The sequence below is a fragment of the Fukomys damarensis genome, unplaced genomic scaffold (assembly GCF_012274545.1).
Source record: "Fukomys damarensis isolate Sample0158 unplaced genomic scaffold, DMR_v1.0_HiC HiC_scaffold_5, whole genome shotgun sequence".
Classification (NCBI taxonomy): domain Eukaryota; kingdom Metazoa; phylum Chordata; class Mammalia; order Rodentia; family Bathyergidae; genus Fukomys; species Fukomys damarensis.
This window is the reverse complement of record NW_022900917.1, coordinates 54,924,450-54,943,424: the sequence shown is the minus strand read 5'-3', so window position 1 is coordinate 54,943,424 and position 18,975 is coordinate 54,924,450. Positions and strand designations below refer to the sequence as shown.

Here is an 18,975-nt window from a genome sequence, read left to right as displayed (position 1 = left end):
TCCCCTACCCATCCCACCTTCCCTACACCTTTAGCTCCTTTCTTCCCATTTCTAAATGTCAGTAATCTTATTAGAATCTTATGCATTGTTGTAGATTATTCACACCAGGGAAACTATTCGGTATTTACACATGTGTGACTTATTTATTTCACTTAGGAGTATATCTTCAATATGTATCCATTTTCCTATGAATGAATCTATTTTCTCATTCTTTATGGCTGAGTAATATTGCATTTTATAGAAAAATCACATCTTCTTTATCCAGTTTCCAACGGATGGGCAAATGGGCTGTTTCCAAGATTTAGCTACTACAAATTGTGCCACTATAAACATGGGTGCACATACTTCTCTGTGATATGATTCTTTTAGTTCTCTTGGAAAGATACCCAACCTTTTCTAATCATGGCCACATGTGATTTAAAATCTAAAAGGTGCCTCACATTCTTCAAGTTCTAGTTTTGGAACATCTTTAACATAAGTTCCTGAATTCACTTAATAATATTTTTGTTTTAAAATTTTCCCTTAAAAGAAAAATGAAACATGCTAAAACCTATAATGATTAATAGAACAAAGAAAAAAACATTAAAAATTAGTGATAGTGTAAGGAAAAGAACAAACTGTGTCAAAAAGATATCAGAGAGAAAATGTATATGAACATAGTGTGTCAAGACTGAAAACTACAAAGCATTATTCTAAAATATCAAGCCATACAAAGAACATTATAAGGTATTTCTTCACTTTGTTTTTTTGGGGGTACTGGGGATTGAACATGAGTCCTTGTGCTTCCAAGACAGGAAGTGTGCTTACAAGGCAGGCAGAGGTATTTCTTAAAATAGTACCATGGCTGTTCTTTAGAGCATCTCAAAATTGACTACTGTATTATATTTACATTCAAAATTCCTCATTCTTCTTTTTTCTTTTTATATAAATATGGTGTTTCTATATATTAGATATTTTCAAAGTTACAATTGAGATATCTATTAACCCAGTTCATTTTTAATATTACTTTAGTGTATATGGAAGGAAAGTACTACTTGAAGATCTAAAAATTAAGGACTGGGGAGTTGTTGATTAAGGGTAAAGTTTAAGGAAGAGGGTTCCTCAAACTTGAGAATACTATTTCTCAGATTTTTCAGTGTAGTTTGTTAAAGATATTAAAGATCACCAAGGCATTTTCTAACTGTAGATTACATAAAAGCTTTTATTGGAATGAATAGGAAAGGGACTTCTGCTTTGTATGAGACTAAAACAAATTATACCTATATTTGCTTTTACAAGTGTTATGGTTTAGATTCTGAATGTCTCCCAAAAGTCTAATGTGTTCATCGATGGGGCTTTTGGAAGGTGATTGCACCATAATGGATTATCAGTGTGTTTATCCATTGATGAGTTCCATAGCTGAATGTGCTGTTAAAAGGTGGGGTCTGGTTGAAAGTGAATCATTGGGGATGTGACCTAAAAGGATGTATTCTTGTCCCTGGCTCCTCCCTGGCTCCTCCCTTCTCTCTCTGCTTCCTGGCTGCCATGGATTGAGAGCACCTTTCCTCTGTAGTGTCCTGCTGCTATGCTGTTTCTGCTTTGGAGCCAATCAACCATGTAGTGAGTCCTCTAAAAACAATGAGCCAAAATAAACCTATCCTCCTTTAAGTGATAGGTGTCAGATATTTTATCCCAGCTATGTGAAAGTGATTAATATAGTAGTTAGGATCACAGAAGTGTGATCATTGCTGTGACTGTACCTGACTGGTTTAGAAACCTTTGGAACTGGTTTGCAGGAACAGTTTGGAAAGCTTTTGAGATGCCAGATAGAGAACCCTTACAAGGCTATACACAGCTTGATGGGTAATTCTGGTTGGAGTTTAGAAAACCAAAATGCTGATAGAAATGCAGATGATAAAGGGCACGCTCCCAAGGTTTCAGTTTGGAACAAGGATTTCATTGATAGTTGGACTAGAGACCATATATGTTATGCTCTAGCAGAAAATGTGTCCTTGTTTTGCCCATATCCTGAGACTGCCTTGACTGAGAATAAGAGTGGTGTGTTTGTTAATCTGGTGGGGAAAATTTCAAGACAACCCAATCATTAAGGCAGTAGTCTGAGTACTATTGACTACTTTTAGCCAGATTTATAGTGAGAATCAAAAGAAATAGCATAAATAATTGAAAAACTTCAATTTGGGGCTAAAAAGAATGATATATAAAGATGGGGCCAAAAGAGATGTGGCTGCTGAAAAGATTAGTACTGTTTATTAGAAAGGAACCTGTACTTTGCACAAGGACAAGAAGAAATATTCCTTAAGGGCATCTAAAGAATAGGGGAGGTTCCATCACAGGTTCCAGGGTGTAAAGGGATACATTCCTTTGAAAGACTGATTTAGAAGAGAGCCCAGGGTGCCCTGCTTATTCAGGACCACCCAGGGAAATGTTTCCCTGAGTTCAGCTTTATAGGTACTCAGAGGCTACTGATGCTGTGTACAAGAACACCACGTTACTGCTTGAGCTACCAGCAGACTTTGGTGTCATCTATATGATGCTGATTTTTCAGACATGCAGAATGTAGTAGTGGGGGTTTATACTTTGATTTCAAAGTAAAGCTTGGAAAACCAAGTAATGTGCCTGTTGGAGGGTGATACCTAAAGCTGTAAGATTAAAGCTGAAGGTGTGGTGGAAACTCTAGGAAGTTGGAGTTGCCAAGTGCATGGATCCTCTTTGCTGAGGAAAGCTGCAGGGCATGAGTACAGCCAATTCAAGAGAGTACAGCCACATAGGCTGCAACTAGCAAGGTTAAAAGGATGGGGATGCTTGTAACTTCTGTAACTCACATCTGTTGGCCATGTGCCTTGAATGCCAGATATGGAGCTATATAATTTAATGTTTACTTTGCTGAGTTTGGGTCTTGCTTTGGTTGGATTCCTTTTTATTTCCCTATTCTCTTTTGGAATGGAAGTATTTATCTTGTGCCATTGTATGTTGGAAGTATTTAACATCTTTTTAAAAAAATTAATTGATTAATTAATTTGGTACTGGGGATTGAACTCAAGTCCTTGCACTTGCAAGGCAGGCCACCGAACCGCTGAGCTAAATCCCCAGCCCTACATCTTTTTATTTTTATAGAGACTCAAGCTTTGCCTTGAATCTCATACAGACTTTGGAATTGAACTTTTTGGTACTGCTGGAACTGTTAAGACAGGCAACTCTTAGAGACAGACTAAATACATTTTATATAATGAGATGGACATGAGCTTTTTTGGAGCCAGGGGAAGAATGTATGGTTTGTATCTTGAATGCCCCCCACATGTTTAACGTGTTCAGAGGTGCAGATTTTGAAAGGTGATTGGATCATGGGGCACTGTAGTTGTCAGTGGATTCATCCATTTATGAGTTCATTAATGGAATGTGCTGTTAGGAGGTGAGCTGTGTTACTGGATGTGTGACCTTGAAGAGTGTCTTCTTGTCCCCTGTTCCTCCCTGCTTTCTCTGCTTCCTGGCTTCCATAGATCCAGCACCTTTCCTTTGCCATGCCATTCTGCCATGTATTTCTTCCTTGGAGCCAACTAACCATAGTCTGAATCCTGTAAGAACCATGAGCTGAAATAAACCTCTGCTCCTTTAAATTGAGGGTGTCAGGCATTTTGTACTAGAGTTAACAGAATGACTAATACAACAAGTGAGTTTACGAGAGCAGAAACGAAATTTTATAGACCATAATATTTGTTAGGTAAAAGAGCTGAAAAACCAGGACCAGACCAGGACTACAACAAGCCTTTATTATGGGGAAGATCTGCCAGACTGTCTCTCCTAACAAAGGAAAAGCAGCATGGAGGAACAGGGAGCTTCTTTTATAGTAGCAAGGTGGGGTTAACCTGAGCTGGTCTGGAGTTTAGTGAAGTGGCATTAAGGGATTGCAGGAGCCTGTAATACCACTAGGAGGGGCTTGTGACATCACTGGTTACTTGGAAATAGCAAGTATCAAGTTACTTTTTTGGTGGGAAAAGAGGAATGATGAGAGGAAGGCTTTCCCTTGGTAGGAGAAGCAACATTTAACATGGAGGCTGCTATTCCATGTGGCAGCCATTTTAAGGTGCAGAGCATTATGGGAAGGAGGCTACTGTTTTATGTAGCAGCCATCTTGAAGCAAGGGAACTCTAAAAATATTATTGATTATCCTATGGGATCAGTGATATATTCTGAAGAACTTTAATAACTTTCCATCCATCCCAGACTCCTCCCTCCCACTTTATGATAAATTGTGAAGACTTCATCACTCCTGGCTATTAGTTGTTCTGCCAGCATGCAGCATTTTATGGCAGTGTTGCATCATGTGAAATTACTAGAATATCATGCTAAGATTTTCTGTTATTTTCATGATTGATTTTCTTCAGTTCATCATTATGCATATCATTTAATAGATATTATACTATAGACTGAAATTAAAATTGAGTAAGAGCTATGGTTGCAGGGGGTGTATAAAGAAGACCAGAAGTGTGAATTTAATAGTATCAGCCTGAAAGTTTACAATTAGAGATATAAAAGTGCTTTTCCCTCCTGGTTCCTTTTAGATTTTACATTATTAAGTTATTTTCCTCATTGTATGAAATATAATGGAATTGTCACATAGTCTCAAGAGGCTTGTTGTCAAGAAACTGGTAACAACCTTGGAATTTTATGATTGGATTTACTCCATACCAGCCACTACTCACCTCCTAAATCACTGGGATGGTTGCTCTTATTTTCTCTATACAGTATCTAGTGGTATAATTAAAAGCAACATACTCACAGACCTCATTTAAATCTGTCTTCAAACTTAAAGAGGCAAAAAAGATATTGTACAGTAGTTAAGGTTTGCCCCAAAGACTATGAGACAAAAATTTGGGTATAGGTAGTTTATCTAGAAATGGACTATTGAAACCCCTAGGAAATGAAGGAGTGGGAACATAGAGGCAACAAAAGGAGAGAAACCATGACACACATCCTCATTTAACATCTGAGTTCTGTTCCTGCAACTGGGTCATGAAATGAATTGATAGCTATATGAGGAATGTAGCTGTAGTGTGGATATTATAATATTCAGAAATGGTCAAAGGAAAATCCAACTTGATGACTTTTATTTTATTTGCATAACTCTTACATGGAGCACTACAATATATAACAGAACATAAATTTACATAAACTACAGTTTACACTGCAGTGCAATTGGCAACAATTATAGTACTGTATAAACAAAGTGTACTGTACACCAAAAAAAGACATTGGGGTTCTATAAACAAAATGTACAGAACTGTTCCATAAAAGATGGGTTATAAATCCAAACAGTGAACCTCAGTCATAAGTCTGAACAGTTGTTAAGCAGGTAGGCTGTTACACGAGAAATATCTGTAAAGGATAATAGTGAGCTGCTTATTCCTGGGGCACCAGGATGAAACACCCCTCAGAATTGTCCCACCATGTGAAATCTTCAGGCAGAGAAGCAAGAGGCACAGGCCGTTGAGGTAGGAAGTAATCAGCATGCCTAAAATATTTACTATAGCAGCAATTGAACCACATAATGGTTCCAGAGGACATGGGACAGAGCATCAGCAGCATTTTCAACAAATGGTAATGTGCATTATGAATTGTCCCTCATAAGGGCAGCCTAGGACTGCATGATAGTGAGAATAAGATTATAAAGGTAAATCCAGTACAATGCACAAATAATACTTACCTGGCTTACAAAAAGACCATCATTGGACTAGTAATGGTTTTAGTCTGGTCTACACAAAAGATGATTTTTATCAATAAACAAAGGACCAAAAGTTGAGAATCAGTTACTCTATATGCAATTATCAAATGGAAATTTAACATGGTAAATATGCAGGCAGTAGTTAAAACTGCCCATTCTATTTGGGCACTGCAAGCATTACTGGATTTATAAATTTTTACCATGAAATGAGTAACTGTAATCATTTCTAGAAAATTTTCAAATTTAATTGAATTTATGACCAATTTCTTTTAGGATATTCAAAATAACAACAATTCATGAAGAAGTAGTGTATGAAGGAATTCTTTTTATTCTGATCAGCATAGCATTTCCTTCAGGTCCTACATCTTTCTCAAAATGTTGGTGCATTTTTGACATGAAAAACAAATTCGATTTATTTTATTTTAAAATTTTTTATATGTTTGCAAAAGGTAATACTTTCATTTGGGGGAACTGGTATATATATATATATATATATATATATATATATATATATACATACATATACATAGATACGTACATATAATTTTGATCATTTTAAAGCCCCTTCATCTCATACTCTCCTCTTCATCCCTTTCCCATCTCCAAAATCTGCCTTTATTTTACTCTTTAATTTGTGTTTCTGAAATAAGAGAAACAGTGGAAAATTTAACTTTATATGTCTGACTTATTTAATATTATAGTCTGAAGATCCATCTACTTTCCTGTAAATGACATGAATTCATTCTTCTTTATGGCTGAATAAAATTCCATTGTGTATATTTACAACATTTTCTTTATCAATTTGTCCATTGATGTGCATCTTTTTTCAGAGCTTAGCTATTTTGAATTGTGCTGCTATAAACATGGATATGCATGTATCACTATAGTATAATAATCTTTAATTTGGGGGGAGATACAGGAGAGACACAGTTGGATCAAATGCAATTTCTATTTTCATTTTTTTGAGAAATAGCCATACTAATTTCCATCATCTTTGTAGGTTTTTTTTTTTTTTGTATTCTTGATTATAGACATTCTGACTGGAATGAGATGGAACCTCAGAGTTGTTTTGATAAGCATTTTCCTAAAGGCCAAAGATGATGAACATTTTTCATGTACTTATTGGCCACTTCTACTTCTTTAAAGAAGTGTTTATTGGGCAGGGGATTTAGCTCAGTGGTTCCATTGCCTGCCTTGCAAGTGCAGGGCCCCAAGTTTGATCCCCGGTACCCTCACAATATACATATATATACGTATGTATATACATACACACACACATGTGTGTGTATGTATATATGTATATATACGTGTATATGTATATGTATATGTATGTATGTATTTATTCAGTTTATATGCCCACATTTTGATTGGGTTATTTTGGAAGGGTTTTTTTTTTAGTTCTTTGTGTATCTGGATATTTGTTCTTTATCAGAAAAATAGCTTGGCAAAATTTTTTTCAACTGTGTAGGCTGTCTCGTCACTCTGGTTATTCTTTCCTTTGCTGTGCAAAAGGTTTTAAATTTAATCCCACATGTTGACTCTTGGTATTATTTGTTATACTATTGGCATTCTGCTCAGGAAATCCTTGCTAATTCCTATGGCTTCAGGCATTTCCTCTGTTATCTTCAAGCAGGTTTAGTTTCTAGTCCTATATTTGGGTCTTTTCTTTATTTTTATTTGATTTTTCTAGTTGCATCGTTCACATAGATAGCCAGGTTTTCTAGCACAGTTTGTCAAAGAGGCTATCTTTTCTCCAATGTATATTTTTAGCTCCTTTGTCAAAAATCAAATAGCTGAGGGTGCAAGGAATTGTTTCTATATCTTCCATTGTATTCCATTGGTCTTTGTGTCTATTTTTGTGCCAATACCATACGGTTTTTGTTACTATAGTTTTATTCTCTCATGTGAAATTAGGAATTGTGATTCTTCTTGCTTTGTTCTTTTTGCTCAGGATTGCTTTGGCTTTTGAGTCTCTTCTGTTTCTATGTAAATTTTAGAATTTTTTTCTAGTTTTGTGAAGATTGATGTTGATATTGATAGGAATTGCATTAAATCTTTTTTTATCACGTTTGGTGATATAATCATTTTGATATTGATTCTACTTATGCATACTTATGTTATTGATTCTATTCTGGCTTCCATTTTCTGCTGTATCCTTCAATCTCTTTGTTCACATTTCTATAGTTTTCATTGTAGAAAATGTTTACCTCTTGGTTAGGTTGATTCCTTGGTCTTTTAATATTTTTGAAGCTGTTGTGAATGAAATTGTCTTCCCAACTTCATTATCATTGGGTTCATTTTTGATCTTTGTGTACTGATTTTGGATCCTGTCAATTTATTGAATATGCTTATCAGCTTTGAGAGTCTGGTGGGGCTTTTCGGGTCTTATATGTAAGAGAGTCTGTCATCTATAGAGATAATTTGACTTTTTCCTTTCCTTTTCTTTCCCCATTCTTTGGTTCTCTTGCCTGAGCACTCTTGCTAGAGTTTCAAATATGATACTGAAGAGAACTAGTGAGAGTGAACACCCTTGTTTGATTCCATTTCAGAGAGAATGTTCTCAGTTTTTGCGTATTTAGATGGTGTTTGCTTTGTGTTTGTCATAAATGCCTATTATCAGTTTGAGGGAAGATCCTTCTATACCTATTTTCATTACAGTTCTTTTTTTTCTCATTGTTTATTGGTACATTTTAGGTACACAATACAGTTACATTCATCATTGGGATCTTGTGCCTTTACATGACAGGTCTTGGTTCTCATTTTTTTCTCCATTCCCCTGCCCTCCCTTCACTTCCTCAACCCTTCCCTATTTATAGACTTTGTTTCCATTTTTTCCACTTCTCATATTTTTTCTTTTCCCTTCTTTCCTTTCCCCTACCCTTCCACTTCCACTACTCCTTTAGACCTTTTCTTCCTATTTCACACTATCAATTATACATTTGAACCTTATTTATACTTTTAGTTTTTGACACCAGAGAAACGATTTGGTATTTACACGTGTGTCCTATTTATTTCACTTAAGAGTATGGCCTCAGGGCAGGGATTTAGCTCAGCAGTTCCATCACCTGCCTCACAAGCACAAGATTCTGAGTTCAATCCCTAGTACAAAAACAAAACAAAACAAATGAACAAACAAACAAAAAAACATTAAAAGCATGGCCTTAATGTGGAACCATTTAGCTATAAATGTCTCTAATTTCTCATGCTTTATGGCTAATACTCTTATTAAAAAAAAAACACATCATCTTTACCCACTCTCCAGTTAATGGGCAGTTGGGCTGTTTCCAAATTTAAGCTATTACAAACTGTGCTGATATAAACATGGGTGCACATATATCACTGTGATATAATTATTTTAATTCTTTTGGAAAGATGCCCAGCAGAAGTACAGCTGGGTCAGATGGGACTTCTAATCCTAGTTTTTTAAGGTATCTCCATATTGATTTCCACAGTGGTTGCACCAGTCTGCACTCCCACCAACAAATGGAAAAGGGCTCCTTTCTCCCCACAATGCTGCTAGCATTTTCTGTTAGTTAATTTCTTGATAGCAGAGGTGGAATCTCAGTGTTGTTTTCATTGGCATCTCTCAAATGGCCAGTCATGTTGAATATTTTTTTGTATATTTATTTGCTACTTTTTTCTTGTTTGAGAAGTGTCTCTTCTTTCAGATGCCCATTTTTGAATTGAGTCTTTACATCTTGGGGTCTGATATTTTAAAGTTCTTTATATACTCTAGATAGTAGACCCTTGTCTGAGGAAGATCTGGTACAATTTTTTCCCATGTTGTAGGTTGTCTCTTAGCTCTGTTGGAGATTTCTCTTGCAGTACAGAAGCTTTTATTTCATTTATTTTTAGGTATTTATTATTATTTTTTGTTTTTTGAGACAGAGTCTCGCTATGTAGTTGAGACTGACCTGCAACTCACTATGTGGCTCAAGCTGGTCTTGAACTCACAGCAGTCCTCCTGCCTCAGCCTCCCAAGTGCTGGGGTTACAGGTGTGCACCACCACGCCAGGCTCCCAGAAGCTTTTTAATAAGATGAGATCCCAGTTGTTTATTCCTTGTCTTAATTCCTGTGCTATGGAGGATTCTTTTTCATGAAGTCTTTTTTTATGCTATTGTCTTTGAGAGTTCTACCCAACTTATCTTCCAGCAAGTTTAGTGTTTGCTTTAATATTAAGATCTTTAATCCACTTTGATTTTAGTTTAGTGTATGGTGAAAGATAGGGGTCTAGTTTTAATCTTTGTCAAGTTGAAATCCAGTTTTTCCAATACTATTTACTGAAGAGGCTATCTTTCCTCCAGTGAGGATGGTTGTCTTCTTTGTCAAAGATGAGGTAGCTGGGTATGTCTGGAGTTTATTCTGTGTCTTCTAATCTATTCCACTGATCCTTGTGTCTGTTTCTTTGCCAGTACATGCTGTTTTTATCACAGTGGCTTTGTAGTATAGTTTCAAGTTGGGAGTTGTGATACCCCTTGTCATGTCTCTGTTGACTATAATTGCTTTTGTTATTTTAGGTCTCTTCTGGTTCCAAATTAATTTTTGGATTGTTTTCTCAAGTTCTGTGAAATATACTGTTAGGAATTCAATCAGGATTGCATTGAATCTGTATAGCAGTTTTGGAAGTATGGCCATTTTCACTATATTGGTTCTTTCTACACAGGAACAGGGGATGTCTTTCCATTTTCTTATATCCTCTTTGATCACTTTTTTCAGTTTTCAGTGTAGAGGTCTTTTGCTTCCTTTTTAGGTTAATTCCTTAATATTTCATTTTTTTGGATGCTATGGTGAAAGGAATTGTTTCCTTAATTGCTCTCTCAGTGAGTCTGTTATTTGTATACAAGAAGGCTGTTGATTTCTGTGTGTTGACTTTGTATCCAGCTACTCTACTGAATCTGTTAATTGAGTCTAGAGGTATTTTGGCAGAGTTTTTTGGGTCTTCTATGTAGAGTATCATATGGTCAGCAAATAATGACTTTTTCCTTTACTATCTTTATTCTTTTCTTTTGTCTAATTGCTGTGGCTAATTTTGCCAGAGCTATATTGAAGAGGAGTGGTGTTTGTCCTGTTTCTGATTATAATGTGAACATTTTCAGTTTTTGACCATTTAGTATGATATTGGATATTGGTTTTTCATAGATAGCTTCTATCAGGTTGAGATGAAGACTGTCTATTCCAACTTTTTGCAGGGTTATTATGAATAGATGTTGGATTTTGTCGAATGCTTTTTCTGCAACTATTGAGATGATGATATGGTTTTTGTCCTTGATTCTGACTTAGGGTGTATGATCTTGATGACCTCTGTATTCTGTTTGATGGTATCTTATTGAGAATTTTTGCATGTATGTTCATTAGTGAAATTGGCCTGTAGGTTTTTTTTTTTGATTGGGTCTTTCCCTGGTTTTGGAATCAAAGTAACATTGCTTCTAGGAATGAATTTGTAAGTATTTCTTCTTTCAATTTCATTGAGTTTAAAGAGTAGTAGCAATAGTAGCAATTCTCTAAATGTCTTGTAGTATTCAGCAATGACACCATCAAGATCTGGGCTTTTTTTGTTGGTAAAGTTTTAATTACACTTTTAATTTCACTGACTATAATTGGGGTGCTTAAAGTTTTTATATCTTCTCTGTTTAACTTTGGTAATTCATATGTATCTAGGAATCTGTCCATTTCTTCTGTGTTTTCCATTTTAATAGAGTAAGGTTTTTGAAGTAGGTATTGATAATCCTCTGGATTTCTGCTGGATATGTTTTGACTTCATCTTTTTCATTCCTAATTGCATGGATTTGAGCCTTTTCTTTGCTTTTGTTGATAAGGTTGGCTAAGGGATTATTGTTTGTATTCTTCTGAAAAACCTACTCTTCAATTTGTTGATTTTTTTGTATAATTTTCTCAGTGTCCATTGCACTGATTTTTGCTGCGATGTGTTTACAATTTCCTCCCTTTTATGATCTCTGGATTTGTTTTGCTCTTCTCTTTTTAGGAGCTTAATGTTTACAACTAGGTTGTTTATTTGAGCTACCTCTGTTTTTATAGTATGGGCCTTTACTGTTGTGAATTTTCCTCCTAGAACTTCTTTCATTGTGTTCCATAGGTTCCTGTATGTTGTATTGCCATTATCATTTAATTGTAGTTACTGTTTGGTTTCTTCTTTAATTTCCTCTGTGACCTATTGGTTGTTCAGGTTATTCAATTTCCATGTGTTTGTGGAGTTCTTGTGGTTTCTTATGCTATTGATCTGCAGTTTAATTGCACTATGGTCTGAAAATATACAGGGGATAACTTCAGTCCCTTTGCATTTACTTAAACATATTCTATGAGCTAGCATGTGATCTGTTTTGGAGAATGACTTGTGTGCAGCTGAAAAGAATGTAAATTCTGATTTTGTGGGGTGGAACACTCTGGAGACATCTATTAAGGTGCAGTTCTAGTATTTCTTTATTGATTTTTTGTCTAGATGATCTGTCTATTTGTGACAGTGGAGTATTGAGGTTCACCACTACAATTATACTAGTGCTTATTTGTTTTTTCGTGTCCATTAACATTTGTTTTGTATAGCCTAGGGCATTAGTATTTGGTGCATATATATTAATGATTGTCATCTCTTACTCTTGGATTGTTCCCTTTATAAAGATGTAGTGTCCTTCTTTGTCTCTCCTTAGTTAGTTTTGGTTTGAAATTTACTTTGTCTTCTGCTTTTTTCCAGGCTACTGTCACATAAGAGAACAGTTTTCCATCCTTTTAGTTTCACTCTGAATTTCTTTGTGAACTAAGTATATTTCTTGTATATAGACTATTGTTGTATTTTGCTTCTTAATCCATTCTGCCAGTCTATTTCTTTTGATTGGTGAATTGAGGCCGTTAACATTGATGGTCATAACTTTTGAAATGACTTTTTTGTCATGTTATTTTCCTGTTGTTGGGTCTTTTATTTTTAGTTTCCTCCTCTCCCTTTAATTTCTTGCCTTGCCAAGTGGATTTGCTTTGTTGGACCTTATGGAGTTCTGACCTTCATTGTCTTTTTCCAGGATACTGTTCAGAAGTGTTCGGAGTGATGGTTTGGTATTCATGAAATTTCTTGGGTGTTTTTTGTCATGGAAGTATCTTATTTCCCCTATTTCTCCATTAATTTTGAAAGATAGTTTTGCAAGATATGTCAGTCTAGGTTGGAGGTTCTTTTTTTTTATGGCTTGAAATAACTCACTCCAGGCTCTCCTTGCCTTGAGGGTTTGTGCTGAAAAGTCTGCTGTGATTCTGATGGGCTTTCCTTTGTTTGTGATTTCTCTAACTGCTTGTAGTATTTTATTTTTATGTTGGTTTTCCAGAAATCTCTCTTTTTATGGTCTCTAACTACAATCCTGCTTTCTATATCTGATATTTTATCTTCACATTTACTCATTCTGCTGTGAATACTTTCAATAGACTTTTTTCTTTTTATTAAGTTTATTGGTACATTCTAGGTATAAAGTACAGTCACATTCATCATTGGGATCTTTTACCTTTACATGACAGGTCTTGGTTCTCATTTTTTCCCCTTGTCCCTGTCCTTGCTTCACCCCCTCCTCCACTCCCCATTTATAAACACTTTATTTCCATTTTTTCATTTTCTTATTTTTTTCTTTTCGCTTATTCCCTTTCTCCTACCCTTCCCACTTTCCCTACACCTTTAGCCCTTTTCTTCCTATTCAGTAGACTTTTTAATCTTCTGGATATCTGTCTGATTCTGTTTCATGGACAATGGATTAAATCAATCACAACATTAGCCCAAGTTATGCAATCAGGAGCAACAATAGAATGAAGTACAGTTTAGAAAATAACAATTTGTGGTAGTTATTAATCTATCACCTGTAAACATGTAAATTCAATCAAAATCAAGGACCAGCCCAAATACCTTTATAGTGAATAAACTCTTCAATATAGCAACTTTGTTCTTCAGGATAGTGACTTAGAAGGAGTTGAGGTGGAGGTATACGTAGAAAAGAGAAAGATTAGAAATGAGTCCAGAGATACTGGAACAACACACAAACTCTAGGAAGTGACTGATGACAAGAGAAGACTGAATGAAAGAACAAACAGAAAAACAGAACAACCTAACAGTAATAGGGAGGCTAGGAAACTGTATTCACTTTCCTTTAAAACAATGAAAATCAAGAGAAGGAAAAAGAGAGAAGAAAAGAAAAAGAAAGAAAACAGAAATTCAAATTAGGACAGGAATAGGAACAAAAAGGGGGATAAATGAAAAACAACATGTGAGAAAGAGTGAAGAGTCGGGGTGGGAGGAGAAGAAAAGAAAAGGAAGAGAAAAGAAAGTTTAAAAGAGAAAATAAAGATTTAAAAATTATTAAAATAAGAAAAAATTACTTTGAAAACAAAAAAATAAAAATAAAGGGGCTCCTTCAAGATATGTCTTTGCTGTCACAATAGACAGTGTGGGCAGAAGTGTGAAGATCTAAGTCAATTGGTCTTAACAAGCTAGCAGCTGTCCTCTGAGATTCAGACTGATTTCTGAGGGCAATGACCAAGTTGAAGTCTCTGACCTCCTGCTGGGTTGAATGCTACAGGGTTCTACTGCAGGTTCCAGCTGCCCTTCCCCTGGAGATAGTCCAGGTTCCAATAGGAGATGGTGATCCCTCCTACTTACCAACTATGGTGGTCTGGTGTGCCTTTATTGCAAAGATTTTCTTCACTGTTCCAGTGGGCTTCAGTTTTCATCAAGAAGCCTGAGAGAGGCCCTCTTTCTTTTGTTCACTTCTGCTCTATCTTCTGGATCTCAGGACAGTGGCCTTTCTGACCCACTGATACTCTGTGGTCTGGATCCAGGTGCTGGCATGGCCCAGTGGCCAGCTGTGCAGCTCAGCTCCTCTGCACCCAAGGAGTGGTACTACTGGATGGCCTGTGCTGCTGGGATCTTCTGTTCTTCTGCCTAATCACTGTTCATAAATGGATGTTGGATTTTGTGTGTTTAGACAATCATTTGATTTTCATCCTTGATTTTATTTTTTTGTGTGTGTTTATTATGTTGATTAATTGATCCCTTGCATTCCAGAGATAAAGCAACTTGATCATGATATATGATATTTTCAATGATTTTAATGATTTGTTGCATTCTGTTTGCAAGTATTTTATTGAGGAATTTTGTATCTGTGTTCTTCAAGGAGAGTGGCCTATAGTCTGTCTTTATGTCTGTCTGTCTGTCTCTCTTTCTTCTTCACTCTCTCCCTTCCTCACTTCCTTTTTTCCTCCCTTCCTTCCTTTCTTTGTTTTTTGATTGAGTATTTATCAATATTTTGGTATCTGGGTACTGCCGGCTTCATAGACTTGAGTGTTGTAGCATTCTTTCCTTTATGTGAGAGTTATAGGAATACTGACATCAGTTCTCTGACATTATTGTAAAATTCAGCAATTGGTATACTGGGCTTTGTGTTTTTTTAAGTTGGTAGAGTTTATATTACTGCATCAATTTGATTGCCAGTTATTTGTCTGTTTGAAGCTTTTATATCTTCTTGTTCAATTTTGTAAGTTATATGTATTTGGGAATTTATCCATTTCTTCCAGATTATCCAATTTATTGGGATATAAAATTTCAAAATAGTTACTTATAATCCTCTGGAGTAAAGTACTGTCTTTTCCAATTTTGTCTTTTTCAGTTCTAATTATTTTGGGTCTCTCTCTCTCTCTCTCTCTCTCTCTCGACTAAAGATTTATCAGTTTTATTCTTTCAAAGAACCAACTCTGATTCATTGCTTTTTAGTATATTTTTAGTCTCAATTTTATTAATCCATGCTTTGCTTCTTATAATTTCTTTCCTTTTATTGGTGTGAAGTTTGGATTATTCTAGGACTTAGAGATGTATCATTGGGTTATTTGAGATTGTCTGTTTTTCTAATGTAGGCACTCACAGGTATGGACTTCCCTCTTTTAACTGTTTTCTGTGTGGAACACAGATTCTGAAAAGGTATATTTCCAGTGTCATTTGATTCTAGGAATTTGGGGAGTCTTTGTTTGTTTGTTTTTGAGACAGGGTCTCAGTGTGGACTTCAGACCCAGCTTGAACTCACTACGTAGCCCAAGCTAGCCTCAAACACCTGGCTTGAGTTTCTTCTGTGATTATTCAGAACTATATTATTTAATATCCATGTGTTTCTGTACTTTTGCTATTGATTTCTAGTTTTATTCTATGTGATCTGACGGGATACAAGAGATTATTCAGTTCTTTTTATTTATTAAGACATGCTTTTTGGCATAAGATATGGTCTATTTTGAAGAAAATCTTGTAAACAGCTAAAAAGGATGTATATTCTGCTGTTGCTAGATGAAACACTGTAGCTATCTATTATATCCATTTATTCTGTGGTATGATTTAATGCTATTTCTTTATAGATTTCTTTTCCATTTAACCTATTTGTGAGATAGTAAAATCCCAGTGTATTTATATTGGCAGCCATCTGTCATTTTTTAGTAAGTAGGTTTTGTTTTATGAAATTGGATGCACTCACATTCTGCACATATATATTTATTATTGTTAATCTCTTCTTGGTGAATTGTTCCTTTTATCTATATGTAGTGACCCTCTTTGTCTCTTCTGATCAGTTTTTGTTTGATGTCAACTTTTTCAGAAATTAGAATAGCTAGTCCTGATTCCTTTTGGGTTCCAGCAGCATGGAGTATGATTTTTCATCCTTTCAATTTCAGACTCTAGGTTCGGGTATTTATCTCAGTGGTTCCACTGCCTGCCTCACCAGCGCAAGGTCCCAAGTTCTATCCCTGGCACCAAAAAAAAAAAAAAAGTTTTTTCAGACTCTTTCTTTGTAGATGAGTTTTAGCTCTTGCAGGCAAAATAATAGTTGAGTTTTGTTTTTTGATCCAAGCTGTCATCTTGTCCTTTGATTGTAGAGTTATGTCCATTTACATCAAGAGTTATTATTGAAAGTTATTTATTGACTCCTGTTATTGTATTATTTTTCCAATGCTGATTCATTTTTACTTTCATTTTAATTACTCTCCCAGGGAGAGTTAATCTTTCCTATAGGCTGTTAGGTGAAGTTGACCTCACAGTCCTTTGGATTCCCTTGAGTATTTTCTGCAGTGCTGCTTTGGTGGTCATACATTTATTTAGCTTGACTTTGTTGTGTTTATTTTGAAGGACATTTTTGCAGGATATAGGAATCTGGATTGGCATTTCTTTTTTTGTTTTAGGGCTTGGAAAATTTTACTTTAAGCTTTCCTGGCCTTTGCAGCTTGTGTTGAAAATCTATTGTTATTCTGGTGGGTTTACTTTCATAAGTTATTTAATGTTTGCTCTTAAACCTTTTAATATTCTGTGTTTGTTCTGAATTTTGGTCATTTTTGTATTATGATATGTCATAGAGGGGTGCTTTTCTGGTCATGTTTATTTTAGTTTCTAAATTCCTCATTTACCTTAGTATCAAACTCATTTCTTAGATTTAGAAAATTTTTCTCCAGTAATTTTGGTGAACATATTTTTTTAGGTTTGTTGTCTTATTTATTTATTTATTTATTTAGGTACTGGAGATCAAACTTGGGACCTTCTGCTTGTGAGGCCGGAGGCAGAACCATTTAGATAAATCTCCGGCCCTAGGTTTGTTGTTTTAGAATCATCTAGGAGCTCTTGGACCTTGTCCTCAAGTCCTGATATTCTGAGAGCTCTTGGGTCATCTTCTGGTTGTCTTTTATTGTGTTTTGTGTATCACTGAGTAAATGTTTTACCACATCAACCTTGTCCTCCGGTCCTGATATTCTCTTCTGACTGATTATGTCTCCTGCTAAAACTTTCAACTGAGCTTTTTATTTCTAGGCTTTCTGATCGATTCTTTTTATATCCTTTCATTCTCTACTGAAGTAGTCATTCACATCCTGCATTGTATTTCTTAATTCATTCAGCTGCTTATTTGTTTCTTCTGTAAACTTCTTGGTCATCTTAGTGAATATTTTATTCAGCTGCTTACATCTTCTTTAAATTGGTTGATCATCTTACTATTTCATTCAGCTGCTTAGCTGTCCTCTTTTGATCTCTTCAATCATTTTCAGTGTTTTTTGAGTGCATTGGAAATTCATATCTTGAGTGTCACTGAGATTCTTCTACAGAGTTTGGAATTTTGAAGGCATCTTATTGTGTTGTTTTTTTCATGACTGTTGAATTGATGGTTGTAGATCTGATGGGCTAGAAAGCTGTGCCACAGTAGCAGAGATGTCTTTATTAAGTGGATTTCTTTTTATGATGTGCCCTTAGCTTCAGGGTACTGATACCTACTCATCCTATTCAGAGTAAGAAAATCTGCCCCTAGCAGTGTAACTATTACTGGTGATAACAGTGTACACAGAGATAATCATATCCTGTATGAACCTATAAAATTTATTTAAATAGTTTTCAACTTTTTTAATAGTGCAGGAAGACAAAAGAATAGTATAGCTGTAGAATAGGCTGGGAACTAGGAGAAGTAAGAAAAAAGAAAGAAAGAAAGGGAAGGAAAACGCCCCAGAGAGCAAAGACAATGTAAGAAAGAACAAAAAGTAGTTTTCATAATAGATGATATTTTTATGCCCAGAAAGAAAGGGAGAAGGAGGTTGAGAGCTTATGTGTAGGGGTGGAAAGAAAAAAAGAACCTGAGAAGCTAACCAAATATTATTAGGTAATTAATAACTTGTTTAAAAAGATCTCTATTATTTTGCTGTCCAGGAGAATTCAAGGAGAGAAATATAATATAGTAGGTCTCAGAAAATTAAACATTAATGATATTCAGATTAATGCTAATAGTGTATAGTGAGAGGAGCTGAAAGGATATAAAGCAAAAGCATCAAAGAACAAAATAGGACAGGAAAGGGTGAATACCATAGATCACATGAGTATGATGTTTTCTCTAGACCCCTATAATGAAATTCTTTCTATTTAGGAATGTGGATTATAGAATTTCACAACCAGTTGAAGAATGTGCTCTATTTTTATATTCGGATGAAAATGCAGGAAAAGGATCTCTAGAAGAAAAGGAGAAAGGAAAATATAAAAAATGCCTTTTATGAGTCAAAATATGTCAGTATTTATGGAAAGGATATATTCTACCTTAGATCCTGTGGTTGTCAACCTGACCTCTTAATGAACTGCTTTTCAGAGGCAAGGGCTGAAGTGAAAGGAAAGCAACAGACTGAAAGCTTTGGTGTTGGGATGTGTTTGTTTTTTCCATACTGGAGATACTAGAATAGAATAAAACAAAATTGCAAGAGCAAAAAAAAAAAAAAA

General features: G+C 35.3%; 1 protein-coding gene across 1 annotated transcript in view; it reads left to right on the top strand.

The window, feature by feature from the left end:
• Positions 1–18,975, top strand: part of Rp1 (RP1 axonemal microtubule associated) — a 285,043-nt gene that overhangs the window by 171,345 nt on the left and 94,723 nt on the right. The window contains exon 20 of the mRNA XM_033759105.1: positions 1,535–1,599. Coding sequence (XP_033614996.1) covers positions 1,535–1,599 — 65 coding nt within the window. The remainder of the gene's footprint in view (positions 1–1,534; positions 1,600–18,975) is intronic.